The following is a 19634-nucleotide window of genomic DNA, read 5'->3' as shown; positions in this document are numbered from 1 at the left end:
TCCGTTATTGGACAGAAAAATAATATTGGCTGTTTCTAGTATAAGGTCGATTTGCTTAAACTGACAATACAAAACAGTTGTATATACTGTGTGCATGCTGTAGTAGGTACAAATGGTGATTTTCAATAGATATACACTTATTAGTAGGATATAGTTCTATTAACCCCTGTCTTTACTGTAATGACAGTTATGACAGCACAGTTAACAAGTTTTGTTCCCTGTATCCCTGCTACTGTTACTATTCTAAAAATGTCACTGTCTGCAGAAATTTAATGGAAATGTCTCTGAGCGTATGTCTTACTCTATTTAAAGCTAAATCTGCTTAATTTCTTTAACCTGAAAATCAACTGTTTTGTCCTCACGTCAGTGATAGTCCCTGTGAATTACTACAGCTGGCAATTTCATTTCACTTAAAACGAGACTGAAATGCTTCCTGTGTCCCGTGATGTAATCCTTAATTAATGAATGACCTACTGAAATAACGAGCGCGATTTCAGTTGTGTAGATGGGAGTATTTCTCCACGGAAGAATATTGCATCAAAATTTATGCTCTGAATTTGAGCATTTGAGAGCTAAGAGAGCAAATGTCACACAGCGCTTTAACAGAGAAACTCATGGCCTCAGCTTATGGCTGAGCTCGCTCAGGTAGCGCCACGTCCCCTCATTTTAACCTCCTTGATAAATACACACTGCTGCGCACGGACCTGTCGTGTTAAAGTTTGAAACAACCATCTCAGTTGCTCGGCGGAGGACGTACAGCTGAGTTCCTGTCTTTACACGTTACGCAAAGTGGAGCCTTCACTTGTAGGTTTCCTCATTTACAGCTAAAATCAAGCATTTATTTTAAAAGCTGATCGACTTGTTGTATTGGTTTTACACGTCTAGTGGTGCAGTTAACATGATTTCTCCTAATTTGTCAATATTAATGAAATGATTCTCGTTTTTATACTTGGCAGGTGAAAGGGTAACAAACGGTTTGAAACATTTTGTTGACATTGCTTTCTTTTTACAAACCACAGAACTACAGTTCTTCACTGAATTCACGTTCCGGTTGCCATTGATTTGCCACATTCACTTGAGAACATGAATTATCAGTTTGGCAGGCAGCATTTAATTTTCTGACAATTGCTCAGCAATGAACGTGCCATGTTCTAGTGTGCTTTTACCAAGAAAAAGACATCCATAACTACCCAAAGTACTCGGGTTTTATACAAAATAATCGTTTATGTTTTATGAGTTATGTTTAAGAAGTGCAACATATTAAAATATGTCGCTTAAAGAGAAAACACTTGTAGTGAATTAGATACTAGCCTTGTATGGTCTGAAAATATTCGTCATTCATCGAGTTTTAGATTTCAGGACCAGCATTCATCACAAATTTAAAAGATGCCTTCGCTATTATTTTTGTAGGTATTGTTAAAACAGTTTCACCTATGGAACGAAATGTTACTTGGTTTGACATGTCTTTCGTTGCAACCAAACGCTGCACAAGATTGCACCGTTGTAATAAAGAAACCTTTACTGCAAGTAATATCGTTAAGATATAGATCAATTAAACAGTATTCCAGAAGCTTCAACGCGACGACATCACGCGCGGTGTGTATCATCTATGCACTAAATTGGTGTTTACTGGCACAATCATGAATGAGCCACGTGCCACGGTCTTCTGATTGGTTTCATGACTTATTTATTACAGTGACTGAAGTCTGCAAATTGCCGATCGAAATATTATTGGTAATTTTTTTGTGTCACATTCCTAAACTATCTGCAGTCTTTGTTAAAACTCTCACTCATTCTGCAGTAGCCTCTTTACAGTTGCCGCTCCTGAAACAGATCTATGTGTTGGCCACCAAGGGCTATTAATTCCCTGATAAGACAATCTAAGAACGTGTTTCCTCAATAAAAATCATTTAAGACTTCCGATAACACATATGATGATTAGTAAGCTAGTCCAGATGTGGAAATCGGAAGTTAACTAATGATGATAAATAAAATTACATTCATTTTATAAGAACTGAGTGATGGTTATCACTGCAGATAATTTATGAACTTGTGTTCTTTTTTCATCCTACCTCTGTAATTTCATCTCCGTACGAGATGGCTGAGGGACTTTGGCTGTTAAGTACAAAATGCAAAATTAGAAACTCCTCCAGTTGGCGTTTTGCATGAGAAGACTCGCAGCTATGATATTATGATACTCGGCGATGCACTTTCAAAATATTTTAGACATTAGCTGCAGAGAAACCATCTCGGCCTTCACTAAGCCGCCATTTACCTCAAGCCATCAAATTGGTGAAGCGTTTCACTTCTTGGTGTATATTTACATGTCACTTTCTTTGGATCAGAACAGGTAGGTCATAATGCTGACCTCAGATCTCGCTTTGCTTACTGAAGTACGTTGTCTCAGACGTTTCTACCCGAAAATGTGTTAGTCTTTCTGGTAGTCTAACCAAGGATAGTATCTTTCGTACACAAAAGGAGCATGTCACATGTTGAGAATGATATGGACTGCCATAACTGATTTGAAATGTGAGCCTGAAACTATTCTGAGCGATCAATATTGATTGCATTATAAAACTTCCCGTTAATTGAAAATAACCGGAATTTCGTTTTGACGAAAGCATACTATTACCCTAACGTTTATAATCACTTCTCAAAGTGAGAAAAGGAATTAAGAGTAGGGTTTATTGATCCATGAACGATGACAGCATCAATCGCAAAGCACAAACTCTTATCGGACGAGACTAGAACGGTAACTGGCCGTGCTGTTTTCAAAGGAATCATCTCAGCATTTACCTAAGGCAATTTAGAGATACCACAGAAAACTATCAAAAAGCTAACAATAGTATTTAAACTACAGTCCACCCGAATGCGAGACCTTGACCTTCTCCAATACCCCTCTTCAGTTGGCTGCACTTCAAACTTGCCAGAATTACTTTCTAGACGTATAATCAACCATAATTGCAACTCAAAACTGATACTTTTTTAGAAGATCGCGACTTTCACTATCATCTTGCAGCATACGCGCTGGAGAGCTATAGTCTACATGCGTAACATCAGGTTATCTTTGACTATATCGGCTGCCTTCGAGATTATTGCCAACAATAGCCGCTACATGTGGGAAGCTGCACTCAGGAAACACAATTGTCCTTTTGGGTACACATTTGGCCCTAGTGTTGCCCATCAAAATTGCATCCAACAACATTATGGCACCCAGAATCACTACTTCTCACATTGCTTCACCAAATACTCCTTTCTTGGCTTACCCGCCCACTAAAAGTATTGCAGTTGGACATGAGTGATCACAATTGGGCGATTAGATTCTTCTGGAAATAAACAACAATGAAATTTACGTTAGTATTGGGTTCAGTTTCACAGCGCATTGATCGTACTGCTGTGCATTCTTATAGTTTCATTGTCGCTGAATTGTGGCCAGATTTTCCAAGCTTATTTTCAAATGACGAATAGAAATCATTGATCGGACGACTGGTGAAGTTACATTGTTAGAAGTGGATATTATTGGATCAGTAGAACAGAATAGAAAAAGCACAGGTCTTTAGCGTTCAGCATCGGAAAAACTGATTCCCGTCGTTTCTGAACTAGATTATTTGTGTTAAATTATTGCGTCTGATCGGTAGAGACATCTTTACATACAGCATACCGACTGAGCAGAAGACAGGAACTGAGGAACAGTTCCTAAACTCACTGTAGGGACCATCCCAGTTGTAACATCACAAGATAGGTGTGAAGCTATACTGCTGAAAATTTCTCAATTTCAATTTAGAAATGAAATTTTGAAATTTAAATACTTTCTTGGAAGTAAACATATTACACTACTGGCCATTAAAATTGCTATACCAAGAAGAAATGCAGATGATAAACGGATATTCATTGGACAAATATATTATACTAGAACTGACATATGATTACATTTTCACGCAATTTGGGTGAATAGATCCTGAGAAATTAATACCCAGAAGAACCACCTCTGGCCGTAATAACGGCCTTGATACGCCTGGGCATTGAGGCAAACAGAGCTTGGATGGTGTGTACAGGTACAGCTGCCTATGCAGCTTCAACACGATACCACAGTTCATCAAGAGTAGTGACTGGCGTATTGTGACGAGCCAGTTGCCCGGCCACCATTGACCAAACGTTTTCAATTGGTGAGAGATCAGGAGAATGTTCTGGCCAGCGCAGCAGTCGACCATTTTCTGTATCCAAAAAGGACCGTACAGGACCTGCAACATGCGGTCGTGCATTATCCTGCTGAAATGTAGGGTTTCGCAGGTATCGAATGAAGGGTAGAGCCACGGGTCGTAACACATCTTAACTGTAACGTCCACTGTTCAAAGTTTCAGTCAATGCGAACAAGAGGTGACCGAGACGTGTAACCAATGGCACCCCATACCATCACGCCGGGTGATATGCCAGGATAGCGATGACGAACACACGCTTCCAATATGCGTTCACCGAGATGTCGCCAAACACGGATGCGACCATCATAATGCTGTAAACAGAACCTGGATTCATCCGAAAAAATGTCGTTTTGCCATTCGTGCACCCAGGTTCGTCGTTGAGTACACCATCGCAGGCGCTCCTATCTGTGATGCAGCGTCAAGGGTAAACGCAATCATGGTCACCGAGCTGATAGTCCATGCTGCTGCAAATGTCGTCGAACCGTTCGTGCAGATGATTGTTGTCTTGCAAACGTAACTATCTGTTGACTCAAGGATCGAGAAGTGGCTGCACGATCCGTTACAGCCATGCGGATAAGATGCCGGTCATCTCGAGTGCTAGTGATACGAGGCCGTTGGGATCCAGCACGGCGTTCCGTATTACCCTCATGAACCCACCGATTCCATATTCTGCTAACAGTCATTGGATCTCGACCAACGCGAGCAGCAATGTCGCGATACTATAAACCGCAATCGCGATAGGCTGCAATCCGACCTTCATCAAGTCGGAAACTTGATGGTACACATTTCTCCTCCTTACACGAGGCATCACAACAACGTTTCACCAGGAAACGCCGATCAACTGCTGTTTGTGTATGAGAAATCGGTTGGAAACTTTCCTCGTGTCAGCACGTTGTAGGTGTCGCTACCGGCGCCAACCTTGTGTGAATGCTCCGAAAAGCTAATCATTTGCATATCACAGCATCTTCTTCCTGTCGGATAAATTTCGCGTCTCTAGCACGTCATCTTCGTGGTGTAGCAATTTTAATGCCAGTAGTGTATAAATAATTCCAATGCATTTTTATATCGTATTAACTGGATGTGCTGACATATAGATCGGTATGTAATAATTCATAATGCTGTTCAGTGGTAGAGTTGAATGTAGTAAGAGAAGCCAAGACCTCGAGGTGTATAAAAAAAGTAATGACACTGAGTTTTTATCTACCCAATTTTTTTATTTTTTCAAGCAAGTATACTGTCCTCTTCAAAGTAGTCCCTTGCGACAGCTACACACCCGTGGAGTCGTTGTTCCCAGTCATCGTAGCAGTGCTGAAAGGCTGCAACTGGTAGGGCCTTTAACGTGTCGGTCACATTGCTCTGAATGTTCTCCAGAGGCCAAAAATGATGTCCTTTTAACACATTTCTCAATTTAGGGGAAATAAAAAGTCACAAGGACTAAGATCACTTGAATATGGGGGGGACTGAGGAACATGCGGAATGAGATTTTCACTCTGCAGCGGAGTGTGTGCTGATATGAAACTTCCTGACAGATTAAAACTGTGTGCCAGGCGGAGACTCGAACTCGGCGCCTTCGCCTTTCGTGGGTAAGTGCTCTGCCATCTTTTTTTTTTTCAATAACAAACATAAACAGCTCCTAGCATTTTTTTAAATATATAAGACGATGACCTTTATAAAATAAAATATTTCTGGGAAACGTAAATAAGTGGACTTTTTTTTACATAATGGTGTAACAATAACAAACATAAACTGCTTATAGCATTTTTTTAATATATAAGACGATAACCTTTATAACATAAAATATTTCTGGGAAACGTAAATAAGTGGACTCTTTCTTTACATAATAGTGAAAAAAATATCCTGTTTCTATCAGTACAAAACAATAACGGACCACGTTCCTCTTTTGGGTGCGTACCTCGCTAATCCCGTTATACCTCGCGTTGGTGTCGGATACGTCTGCGCGTGTGGTGGTGGATCCTCTCCACTGTCCTGGTGCTTCCTTGTTCTGATAGTTGTAGGCAATAATTACATTCTCTTACCCGGGACACCCCAACTGGGTGGGGGATCAAGCAAGGCACTCCCTAAAAAATTTGCGTAATATGTTCGATATCTCGGATGTCTCATAAGCTGTGAGTGATGTTCTTGTAGTAAGGCTCAAAAGTCGAGTACATTCTTACTGCAGTCTCGAAAAAGATAACGCACCGTCAAACCTCGAATCGAAGTTACTACGTGTGTCTTTGTTCGAGGATAATATGTCCTATCTGGGAGAAGTAGTATCCGTGGTTCTATTGCTTGCGGCCCCACCCGAAGGAGGAAGGCGATCATTTTTTTGACCAAACACCATACGTCCGCCGAAGGTCCGCATATCAGGCGATGCTCCTCTGTATCTATAACATTGCACTGCGGGCACAGTGGCTCGTCCGCCATATGAATTGTATGCAACCTGGAACGAGTCACGTATTTCCCATTTACTACCTGATACCACAGTGCGCGCGTTCCCGTATCAAGGTGAGGGTGGTGCACTGTACGCCATACCACTGACCACGTAACTGTTGGTTGGCGGCGCTCTACGGCATTATTCGGCCGTCGTAAAGATGTGATATATATCACGTGCCGTTGCCGTCCTGTTAGTCTGTAGTTCCATATGTACATAACTGTGTTCCACAAAAAAGGTTCGCATATGGGCAAGCGATGGTGAGATGTGAGCCACCGCTACCGGAGCCGAACGAGAAGGTGGAGCGAGTTCGTCTATCAAGGTGCCCGTCAGACTTGTCCGATGTCGTGTCCACATCTTTATCATTGTGGTTACATAAATAGCCACTGCTCGGTTACGTACGTGGACTAGTCCAAGACCTCCACGACTACGAGGAAGAGTGAGGGTTTCGTATCCGACCTTAAAAAGCAGACCTGTGCTCACAAAATATCCTAGTGCCGCCAGGATTCGGCGGGCCAACACCACCGGCATAGGAAGAACTTGTGCCTGGTGAGGGATGCGAGAGGCTAGATAAGTGTTGGCAAAGGTGACCCGTTGTATCATATCCAGTGCCCTTGACCTGTGACTTCGTACACTCCCACGAATTGTTTGCAGAAGACGTCTGTAGCTCAGTGCCGCCGTGCGTCGAACGTCTGTAGTGAAGATAATTCCTAGGCATTTCATCTTGTTGATCGGCTGTAATGGTGCTACACTTCCTGTCGGGAGTCCTCTCCCGATGTTCATCGCTCCCGACTTTGCCATGTTCAGGCGACATCCCGTAGAGCCATACAATACAAATTAATCCAATGCAGGGCCGCCCTTGCCTCGTCGCCTAACCGTGCTAAAAACACTAGGTCATCCGCGTATGTTCTGCATATAAACTTGTTGTGCCTTATGGTCATTCCTTGTAGTCGATTCCGGAGCCCGCAGAGCAGCGGCTCGACAGCGATGCATACAATATCGTCAACAGCGGTGAGATGGTGATGGGCCCCACCAAGCGTCCATTGATGAGCACTTTGGATGCGGCGCCGTGGAGTAGTCCCATGACGACGGTGACACAAGTTTACGGAAACTTCATTTGCGTCATCACTTCCGTGAAATAAGCATGGCTCAGCCTGTCAAAGGCGGAGACGACTTGTTGATGCCAGTGCGATAACATCGCGGTAGTCGCTAAGTGCCGTTTGTATATTGCTATTTCCTCCTAACTGCGTTTGGTCGAGTGATATCACTTGGCGTATTAAGCGTTTAAAGCGTGCTGCAAGTATCCTGGTGTAGACCTTGTAGCCGCAATTAAGAAGGGTCAGTGGCCGGTAGGCCTGCATCCCTGTGCCGCCGGATGTTTTGTGGATGGGGATGATCATTCCTTCCACGAAGGAGGGTGGAAGAGGCACGTTGGGAGACATCAATTCGCAGTACATGGCAGTCCATCGTGGAGTCATGAGATCTTTAAATGTATGATAAAATTCTAACGGAAACCCGTCGGGCCCTGGCGATTTGTGCGACGCTCCCTTATCAATCGCTTCCATTACGTCCTCAACTGTGACTTCACTTGTTAACGCCCGGTTGGCCGTCTCGTCGAGACACGCGGAGAGCGTTCGTCGGACCTCATGAAAGGCTGCCTGATCGTGTTCCGCTTCTTCAAGAGATGACCGTAGTGTTACACAAAAGCGTTGGCAATGTCTTTGTGCGTTGTCATACGGCGACCATCTGGCAGTACGACCGTCTGTATTAAGGTTCTGCGGTTACGTTGTTTTTATCTGATAACGTGATACATCGACGGTGGTTCTCCGCGAACTCGTTCAAAGGCCCTTGCACGGATTGCGACACCCTCCAGACGGCGCGTTATGGAAATTATTTGGGCCTGTGCTCGTTTTATACCGGCACGACGTTCCTGTGAAGGTGCTTGTACAGAAAGTTCACGGAGCTTAGTGAAATAAAATTCCGTCGTGTTTCGTCTCCACATTATCTGCTCTCTTCCGTATGCAATTAACGCTCGGCGCAATGCAGGCTTAACGCATTCCAGCCACCACTGCAACGTCGTCGGATATGTCGGGAGGCGTCGTTCACACATGTGCCAAGTGTCTTCGATTAAGCGTCTGCACTCAGGTTCCCTGACGTGTGCTGTATTCAGTTTCCAAAACTCCTCCACACTTGTTGACGACTCAGGGAGACCGTGCATATATATGCTACGTGATCTAAAAAGGCGACAGGCCACAATTCCGCATCGAGGATTGCAGGTTCGAGACGACGTGTTACGTAAATGCGATCGAGACGACTTGCAGAGTGACTCGTGACGTAGGTGTATCCACGTCTGTCGCCATGTATCGTCTCCCATGTATCAATGATATTCATGTCCTGTGTGAGTTGCCGCAGCTCCGGGCTTGAAGTATAACGTGGGTGTTGATCTCTTGGTGCGAGCACGCAGCTGAAGTCGCCTCCAAATGAGACATTTTCATACAAGAATAGTGTTGCAATCTTCTCTGCGTAAAATCGGGATCGATCGCGCCGTCTGTCGGACCCCGACGGTGCGTACATGTTTAACGACCCGTACTCCCAGCACTGTGAGCGCTAGTCCTCGCGCTGACGGCAGGTACACCACGTTCTCGGCTACTATGCCGTTACGTAGAAGTATCGCTGTTCCGCTGCCGCCGTCGGTAGTAGGTGTAATATATGTATCGTACTCATAGAGGTCGGGGAAGCTCTCAACACATACTTCCTGCAGAAGAACGACGTCGACGTCTGACGCATGCAACATGTCTCGTAATAATTGCAATTAGACAGGCGTTCTGATCGTATTAATATTAATAGAGGCTGTTCGATATGCCTGCCGCTGTTCCTCAGTGCGTAAAGCGCACATGAACGCTTATGTTAATTTGTGTGCTGCTGCTCGGCGACATGCTGTCTGTGCGGCAGTCTGCATCTTCTGCGGGGTTAACGTCCGGTGGACGCAGCACTCGCCATTACGGGTGCGTCGTCGGTCTGTGGGTCAGTATCGGATTCGTCGGCCCAGTTCCTGTGCTGGAGGTACAGCTCCCGTCGTGTCTCTCCGGCCGGGCTGACCGAATGCGGTGGCGTTGCTGCGGTGGGTGGAGGGACTCCTTCCGTCGGCTTTCCGTCCGGTGTGTCTGTATGCAACCCCTGTCTAGCATGTTTCGCGTCGTACTGCTGTGTGGGAGGTAAAACCTCCCGTTGTGCATCCGGATGCACTGTATCGACGTTACACCCAAGTCCGTCTGACGTGGACTGCAGTAAGCAGGTATCCGACGGCGCTAGCCGTCGTTTCTTGTGGCGCTTCGGCGATCGTTGTTTGCACGTGTGCGCCTCCGTATCCGAGTGCGGAAGTGACTCCCGGTGCTCAGGGACGAAAGCAGCTGTCGGCACAACAGCAGGATCAATTTCCACACCTCCTACCTATCCTTTCCGCTCGGTTAAGGGCGTCGTCGGCGCCGGAGCGGCAGAAGTGTGCGTCGTTTCGTCACTGGAGGCGGTCTCTGCTGCAGTCGGTTGCCGTAAACTGTCAGGATTCTGTAGCTGGTCATTCTTCGGGATGGGATCTGTTCAAAACGTGTCCGCATACGTTAGTGTCAGCGGCGTCAACGTGGACGGAGGTACGGGTTCGCCGTTTGGAACTTGCACTATCCTCCGCTGCATACATTCGGAACGGACGTGGCCCTCTTTCCCGCAGCCTGAGCATGTTTTGGGTTGTCCATCGTAGATGACTATAGCTCTACATCCAATGATGAACAAGTACGAGGGTACATGTTGTGTCAGTTCTATTCTGATTTGACGCACCCCATTGAGAACGGGGTAAGTTGTGAAGTTGGATCATTTTTCCTCAACGTGGCTAAGCACTCTTCCATATGGGCGTAAGGTGTCAATGACCAAATCAGACGGAACCTCGAAGGGAAGTTCGAAAATACGTATGTTACGTAAGCCCAGTCCTGCGTGATCAATAGTTACTTCTCCAACATGTCCATCAGAGTGACGAAAATGTTTAGTATCTCGGATGATTCTGTCACATACTGCATCGTTAATCAGTTTGACGTAAACGGCACTGCTCACTATGGAGAGGTGTATTCCGATAAGTTCGTTGTAGTCAAGTTTAACTTCGTCTCGTAGGAACCTTTCGATTTCGTTGGCTTTCGGTCTCGCATATTCATTCGAAAAACTAATCTTGAGAGTCGACTTTCGGTATGCATGTGCCATTCTATATCGAGTCGACTCAACGCGCGAGTACGCCGAAGAGGTAAACAATTGCGCTAGCGCGTACTTGCCCGGCAGGGACGTAAATACACGTCCGTGCCAGAGCACCGCCGAAGGCAGACTGTGCCATCTCAGCTACCCAATCACGACTCACACCCTGTCCTCAAGCACGACTCACGTCCCGTCCTCAAAGCTTTACTTCTGTCAGTACCTCGTCTCCTACCTTCCAAAGTTTCATATCAGCGCACACTTCGCTCATTCTGGAAACATCCCCCACGCTGTGGCTAAGCCATGTCTCCGCAATATCCTTTCTTTCAGGAGTGCTAGTTCTGCAAGGTTCGCAGGAGAGCTTCTGTAAAGTTTGGAAGGTAGGAGACGAGGTACTGGCAGAAGTAAAGCTGTAAGGACCACTTGTCCGCGAAAGGCAAAGGTCCCGAGTTCGAGTCTCGGCCTGGCACACAGTTTTAATCTGCCAGAAAGTTTCAGCAGGACTTAGTTTTGAGGACAAAAATTCCGTAATGGAACTGGCCGTGTGACATGGCTGCATTGTCTGGTCTCACTGGAGCCACCCTCTTCCTGGGCCTTTCAAGGACATCTTTGCAAACCACTTGGCTGACAGTTTGTCCTGGAGGAACAATTTCACAAGAGCACGTACACATTTGACATTTTCGTCGGTTTTCGAAGTTGGGGTTCTGCCTGAGCGATGTTCATCAGCAATGTGTTATCAGCCTTCCAGTAATGATTTGTGTCAGCGAAAAACTTGTGCTCCTAATAAGGAATATTTACCAACGGTCAAACTCGCAGATTCTCCACATTTAACACAGAATTTGATGGCATAAAGGTGCTCTAAGATCAGCTGTTCCATTTTCGTAAGACTCAACAAAAACACAGCTTCGCTGATACCACTCTCAAACCTCACGTGATGCCTGTGCGGAGTTGAAACCTGAACTTCGCAATTTTCTCATATGTTGACATGATGGAGACCGTGACTGTTGTTTGAAGACAAATGTTGATGGTGTTGGGACAGCAACCAGCCGCAAATTTACTTTCAGTTCCTTTATTCAAAGGGTTCCGTTACCGGTTTCTAATCGTTGTGGTCCGCATCTCGTGGTCGTGCGGTAGCGTTCTCGCTTCCCACGCCCGGGTTCCCGGGTTCGATTCCCGGCGGGGTCAGGGATTTTCTCTGCCTCGTGATGACTGGGTGTTGTGTGCTGTCCGTAGGTTAGTTAGGTTTAAGTAGTTCTAAGTTCTAGGGAACTGATGACCATACATGTTAAGTCCCATAGTGCTCGGTGCCATTTGAACCATTTTAATCGTTGTGATTACACGATTGCTTTATGACATGTGGTGTGGTTTTTACAGATTAATTGTCTTGAAATGTCGGTTTGGAGTGTTTGTTTTCATAACAAATCTGTTGGACGAATGTTATGGAAATAAAGACTCCAAACCGACATTTCACGACAGTTAATCTGTAAAAAACACACCACATGTCATAAAGAAAGCGTGTAAACCGTCTGAGGATGAATCACAACGATTCGAAACCGGTAACGGTACCCTTTGAATAAAGGAATTGAAAGTAGGTTTGTGGCTGGTTGCTGTCACAACACCATCAACATTTGTCTTCGAACTTAGCATCTGGAAGGAATGAGCACAGTGGTCTACATAAGCAGCGTTGCCAGATTGCTCGCACTGCTGTTAGTCTCGTTACTTTTCTCACGAACCTCGTACATTATCTTTACAAAATCTTCGAGATAAACCTAAAACCAGTGAAGTAGCCAACATTAGATCTCCATGTTTTTTTTTAATTTTATTTAGATTTTGGATATAACAAGTACCTCGCACACATGGGCATCCACAGAAATTTATCCAAGAGACGCAACATTTTAAAACTGACATTGTTTTCGTAACTATTCCGTGTATTTGAGACATTATCATACCCAAAGAATTTAATGTAATACGATGTACACAAAAGTTACTGTGTCTCAAACGATTAGTACTCACTCAATGCTTGTATGGTAGATTACTTGATACAAAAACGATAAGCTTATTTCATTAGGATATGCGAAGAATACCGTTTAATATTATAAATGCAATTGTGAGTAACACCGTTTTCACCAAATGGTCTAGAATGATAATGTCTCAAATACACGGAATAGTTACGAAAACAATGTTACATTGAAACAGTTCTTTTTTACTGTCGTTACAGGGAAGGAGAGTTCTGACGGGTGGGGAACAGAGAATGAGTATTCAGTGGGAGGAGATATGATCCTTATAGTAAAGCAGTTTGTGTAGACATTGATAGCAAGGTAGAGCAAAATACGAAGTTAAAATATACGAAGGGTGTTCTATAAGTAATGCAATACTTTCTTTTCTAAAAGCATGCTGGTTTTATTCAGCATTCCAACACACCATGTTATTCCCCATTCTTTTGGCTAGAAAACGCTGTTCTTCAACATAATCTCCATTCAATCCGACGAGCTGATGCCATGTTACTGGAAGGGCCTGCATGGTACCAATTTACTCGTTGAAGCCGGAGCTAACGTCTCGCTGCATCAGTAGCCTCCCCATAACCCACGTACTAATTCTTGCAGAGTGCATCGTGTGTTTGGGCCATGCAGATGGTAGTCAGAAGGTGGGAGATCCGGGCTGTACGATGGATGAGGGATAACAGTCCAGTGAAGTTTTGTGAGCGCCTATCTGGTCCACAGACTTGTGTGCTGCCTAGCGTTATCATACAGAAGGAGAAGTTCGTTGTATCATCGGTCGCTTCGAATGAGAGAGTCCACACATTCCAATATTGCAGAAGTCACAACTGTATGGGGCTGACCGGCTCACGGGAGATAGGAGACGTTTGTGCGACCATGTTGTGACGATGACTGGTGACTAATCGGGTGCTTGTTCACTCTCAGAATTGCGCATATATTATACAACTGTCGTATAGTGTTACCCTGTTTACAGGATTTGACCTTGATGTATGACTAATAGATATGGAAATCAGACTATTAGTTCCTTTTCCTGAGAGATTTCTAGCTCTTGGAAAGAAATGCGGTAAAATGGAATAATACTGAATGTAGGACTTTTCCGTATCATGTTCATTAAGTGGTTTGTCTAATTAACTTACAGTCGCCAGCCTATCTAGGCAAATAAATGGTTAAGGTTCAGAAAAGCAGATGAAGTAAATTTAGCCTACGTTCCTGCTGTTTCCTAACATAACAACCAGAAGACAGTTTTTGATCAGTGTTTCCTACCGGTTTTACTGTATGGGTGTGAAACTTGGACTTCAAATGAATTTTTCAAAGGAAGACTTAGAACTGCTCAGAGTGCTATGGAAAGGTCAATGTTACGTCTCACTAAGAAAGGTCGACAGAAAAGTGAAGACATTCGAGCAATAACAGGAGTAAAAGATATTATAGAACGGGTGAAGACTCTAAAATGGCAGTGGGCAGGACATATTGCAAGAACGAAGGATGGAAGAAGGACAAAATCAGTTTTAGAGTGGAGTCCCGGAGAAATACGAAGACCACCAGGGAGACCACCTGATCGCTGGGATAAGGAACACCGGAAAGGTGCGGGCTTCAACTGGCAGAAGACAGCAGCAGACAGAGATGCATGGCAAAAGCTCTTAAAAATGTATTTAATAACTTGAAGATTTTACATCTTGTATAGATTGAATTATATTCTAATTCTAATAGCTTAATACATGCATTTAAATTTATTAAGACACATTACTTATACCTTTCTCTTAACAAAAGATCTGTCAAAAGCCAAAGGTAGGTTGTGGTCACTCTATATTGTCATTCAGTATTTTTATGCAACTGTGCTTCAGTGTTAGTGAGCCTTACAAGCAATTTCTTATTCATAGCTCTTTGTACTTGGTATTGTATGTATTGTATGCTAACTGGGGACCTAGAAACGATGGAGAGGCTCCGTCCCCGCCGCAGCCGCAGTAGTCCACAACGCCACGACGACTACCACAGTCCACTTCACCCCTCCGCCGCCCCACACCGAACCCAGGGTTATTGTGCGGTTCGGCCCCCGGTGGACCCCCCAGGGAACGTCTCACACCAGACGAGTGTAACCCCTATGTTTACGAGTTAGAGTATTGCTGGTGTACGCATATGTGGAGAACCTGTTTGCGCAGCAATCGCTGACATAGTGTAACTGAGGCGGAATAAGGGGAACCAGCCCGCATTCGCCGAGGTAGATGGAAAACCACCTAAAAATCAATCACAGGCCTGCGAGTTCAGCAGACCTCGACAGAAATCCGCTAGGCAGATTCGTGCCGGGGACCAGGTGCTCCTTCCCACCTGGGAAGCCGTGCGTTAGACCGCACGGCCAACCGGACGGGCTTCTTTGTACTTCACTGAATTTCATTTATAACTGAATGTGTTTTATCTTTACTATGCATAAAGCTTACTTACTCACTATCACTTTACTTATTGCCAGTAAGAGAGTAAGAATATTAAAATCGTTAAATCTGTCTGAAAAAATCTATTTCAGTACTTTAGCAAAAGTTTACTTCTTCACTTTTACCTTGTAAATATAGTACTTTTATCTTCACTTTAAAAGTTAGTTCACAACAATTATTTGTCTCCGCAGACTTTCTGCAAACGCATATGAATATCTACGATGCTCTGGTATTCCGCCAAAAGAAACTTAATGACAGCTCCCTTCTTGGAACCCACATCCGTTACAGATGACATTTTGAAGGCTATCTATAGCGGCGCCTCCTATCGTAACTTCATGAAAATATAGGGGCTGAAGCGAGAATATTCCATGATGTCCCACAACAAATTCTGCATTTATTCAACCGAAGTTGTCCGAGGAAAGAATGTGTTTCATTACCTATTGCAAGCCCTTCGTATTTGGACTCCACTTTTCAAATGGTTCAAATGGCTCTGAGAACTATGGGACTTAACATCTGAGGCCATCAGTCCCCTAGAACTTAAAACTACTTAAACCTAACTACCCTAAGGACATCACACACACCCATGGCCGAGAGCCAGGATTCGAACCTGCAACCGCAGCGGTCGCGCGGTTCCAGACTGAAGCGCCTAGAACCGCTCGGCCACACCGGCCGGCGCACCAGTTGGTGGATGTTCTGAAATATGGTAGCCGACAGGGGGTTCATCCAAAGTGTAGCTGAGGAACTGGTATCTTGATTTTAGCCTTTTTAATCCATAAAGGCTGCCTTATAGTGGATCGTGCTCATCGAATGTCTTTTTGAAGTGCTCAGTATGTTCATGACCTACCCTACGAGATTTGGGACTGCTGAAACCTGAAGCTTTGTAGAGATCTTCCAGGGGAGCGGACTTTATGCTTCCTGTGACTACCCTACAGGGTTCATTAAGGCTTATGTAGATCTTCTTTGCTTATCTAGAACAGAAAGGGCACTCAAACTCAGCTGCAGAAAAGCAAAGTGTTAAAGCTGTGGTTCTAAGCACAGTAGGTTTGGCGCCCCGCTTACTGCTAGTTAGTTTTTTTTAAAGATATTGCTCCTTGCAGCTCCACTTTTCCTATTTTTCAGCATCACCATCTCTGCAGTAACAATTTTGCTAAGTCCATTGTAAATTTTCGAATTAAATAGTTTTTTGCTTTATAATAATTTATTACAAGTACTTTACATTGATCGATTCTTGACACAATAATTTACTCATTTACGCAAGATATAAAAGGTAACTTTATACACATTAAGTAATGTAATGACTGGCGTGGAAGTAGGAACGAAATGCTGCGAGGTGTGTGTCAGAGGAAACCAGTAGGCTCCCGCCTAGCGGTTGACCCCACCAGCCCACATCAGAGCCGCGATGGTGAGCAGCACCGCCGCTGCAGACAGAGGTCTGGAGGCGGCGGCAGTCTGCTCTTGCTTGCGGCGCAGCACCACCGCCTCCTGCCCCGACAGCGTCACTTCCCTCGCCTCCAGCACCTCCCTGTGGAAAACAGACAGTAGCCTGTAGGTATATCTGTTGGAACAAGCGGCGAATTATAGTGTTTAACCCCCGTAACAACCACAGCTCAGTGGTGGGATATAATATCAAGACTACCACAAGGTTCACTACTAGGACCGTTACATTTCTCGTAATACTTTAAAGGGGGACGTTCGTGTAATTGAGCGAAAATATCATTTTCAATTTATTTTTTATAAAGGGGACAGCACAGGAACTACTAGGGGACAAAAATAATAGCAATATCAAGCGCAAATCATGGTTCAATGAAACATGTAGAAAAACAGTTCAGGCAGAAAGATTTCTGCATCTACATGATTACTCTGCAATTCAAATTTAAGTGCTTGGCAGAGGGTTCATCGAACCACAATCATACTATCTCTCTACCATTCCACTCCCGAACAGCGCGCGGGAAAAACCAACACCTAAACCTTTCTGTTCGAGCTCTGATTTCTCTTATTTTATTTTGATGACCATTCGTACCATGTAGGTTGGGCTCAACAAAATATTTTTGCATTCAGAAGAGAAAGTTGGTGACTGAAATTTCATAAATAGGTCTCGCCGCGACGAAAAACGTCTTTGCTTTAATGACTTCCATCCCAACTCGCGTATCATATCTGCTACACTCTCTCCCCTATTACGTGATAATACAAAACGAATTGCCCTTTTTTGCACCCTTTCGATGTCCTCCGTCAATCCCACCTGGTATGGATCCCACACCGCGCAGCAATATTCTAACAGAGGACGAACGAGTGTAGTGTAAGCTGTCTCTTTAGTGGACTTGTTGCATCTTCTAGTGTCCTGCCAATGAAACGCAACCTTTGGCTCGCCTTCCCCACAATATTATCTATGTGGTCTCTCCAACTGAAGTTGTTCGTAATTTTAACACCCAGGTACTTAGTTGAATTGACAGCCTTGAGAATTGTACTATTTATCGAGTAATCGAATTCCAACGGATTTCTTTTGGAACTCATGTGGATCACCTCACACTTTTCGTTATTTAGCGTCAACTGCCACCCGCCACACCATACAGCAATCTTTTCTAAATCGCTTTGCAACTGATACTGGTCTTCGGATGACCTTACTAGACGGTAAATTACAGCATCATCTGCGAAGAACCTAAGAGAACTGCTCAGATTGTCATCCAGGTCATTTATATACATCAGGAACAGCAGAGGTCCCAGGACGCTTCCCTGGGGAACACCTGATATCACTTCAGTTTTGCTCGATGATTTGCCGTCTATTACTACGAACTGCGACCTTCCTGACAGGAAATCACGAATCCTGTCACACAACTGAGACGATTAGAAGTCGCTTGTGAAGAATCAACTTGAGATCCCCTGTCGATAGCGGCCATTACTTCGTGCGAATAAAGAGCTAACTGTGTTGCACAAGAACGATGTTTTCTGAAACCATGCTGATTACGTATCAATAGATCGTTCCCTTCGAGGTGATTCATAATGTTTGAATACAGTATATGCTCCAGAACCCTACTGCAAACCGACGTCAATGATATAGGTCTGTAGTTCGATGGATTACTCCTACTACCCTTCTTAAACACTGGTGCGACCTGCGCAATTTTCTAATCTGTAGGTACAGATCTATCGGTGAGCGAGCGGTTGTATATGATTGCTAAGTAGGGAGCTATTGTATCAGCGTAATCTGAAAGGAACCTAATCGGTATACAATCTGGACCTGAAGACTTGCCCGTATCAAGCGATTTGAGTTGCTTCGCAGCCCCTATGGTATCTACTTCTGAGAAACTCATGCTAGCAGCTGTTCGTGTTTCAAATTCTGGAATATTCCATTCGTCTTCCCTGGTGAAGGAATTTCGGAAAACTGCGTTCAATAACTCCGCTTTAGTGGCACAGCCACACAGGTAATGTTGAGCAATAACAAATATGAAAACCAAATAAAACACAGGTCATCTACGAGAGAAATGAGGTGAACAATCAAGCGAGAGGAAAGATCATTCGTAAATAAACAGATAGAGAAGGTGGAGGCGGACTACAGCCAGAACGATAGTACACAGTTCTAAATACAATGAGAAGCTATAGAAAGGACTACTTAGCTAAGTCTGTGATAATGAAGGATAAGAATGGAAAACATCAGTTTTTCACTACGAATGAAGGGAATCTAGAGAGCTGGATAAGATACTTCAAAGAGCTGCCCAACAGCCCGGCATACACCTGTGACAACGGCAACATGGCAGAAAACAACCAGAACACACAGCCATTACTTGAAGAACCAGCTCTGATGGAAGTGAAGGCGGCAATAAAAAGACTAAAAAATGGGTAGGACCCATTCATAGACATGATAACACCAGAGCTTATGAAAGAATGGGGAGACAAGACATAGGAATGTTTAGGCGCATTGATAAAAGAAGTGGAAGAAAGAAGTAATGCCGAAGTTACGAAATCTGCTACCTAACACAAGAAGGGAGACAAAATGTTGACACAGAGCTACAAAGGGAGATCTCTACTACGTATATGCTACAAAAAATATCAAGAACTATACTGAACCGGCTCAATCCGTACACTGCAGATATATCAGACACAGCACAAGTGGGTTCAGGAAGGATAAGTCAACAACCGACGAAATATTCACACTAAGAAAAATACTACGAGGCTCACTCCAAAATAAGTGCAAGCTATTTTTTTTAACGCCATCTTTTATTCTACATGTTTGAAAGTTTTACAGTGTGTAGTACATCCTTTAGGAACAATATTTTCATTTCTCCGCATAATTTCCATACCGCTCAACTGCCTTACGCCATCTTGCCTGTATACCCGCACGGTAAAATTCTGGACCTACCTG

General features: G+C 44.2%; 1 protein-coding gene across 1 annotated transcript in view; it reads right to left on the bottom strand.

The window, feature by feature from the left end:
• The window catches only part of LOC126465925 (uncharacterized), a 405052-nt gene that overhangs the window by 276224 nt on the left and 109194 nt on the right, over nucleotides 1–19634 (bottom strand). Inside the window, exon 10 of the mRNA XM_050096347.1 lies at nucleotides 16648–16802. Coding sequence (XP_049952304.1) covers nucleotides 16648–16802 — 155 coding nt within the window. The remainder of the gene's footprint in view (nucleotides 1–16647; nucleotides 16803–19634) is intronic.

Source organism: Schistocerca serialis, chromosome 1, assembly GCF_023864345.2.
Source record: "Schistocerca serialis cubense isolate TAMUIC-IGC-003099 chromosome 1, iqSchSeri2.2, whole genome shotgun sequence".
Taxonomy (NCBI): Eukaryota; Metazoa; Arthropoda; class Insecta; order Orthoptera; family Acrididae; genus Schistocerca; species Schistocerca serialis.
Note: the sequence above shows the minus strand (reverse complement) of the source record. Positions and strands in the feature narration are given on the sequence as shown.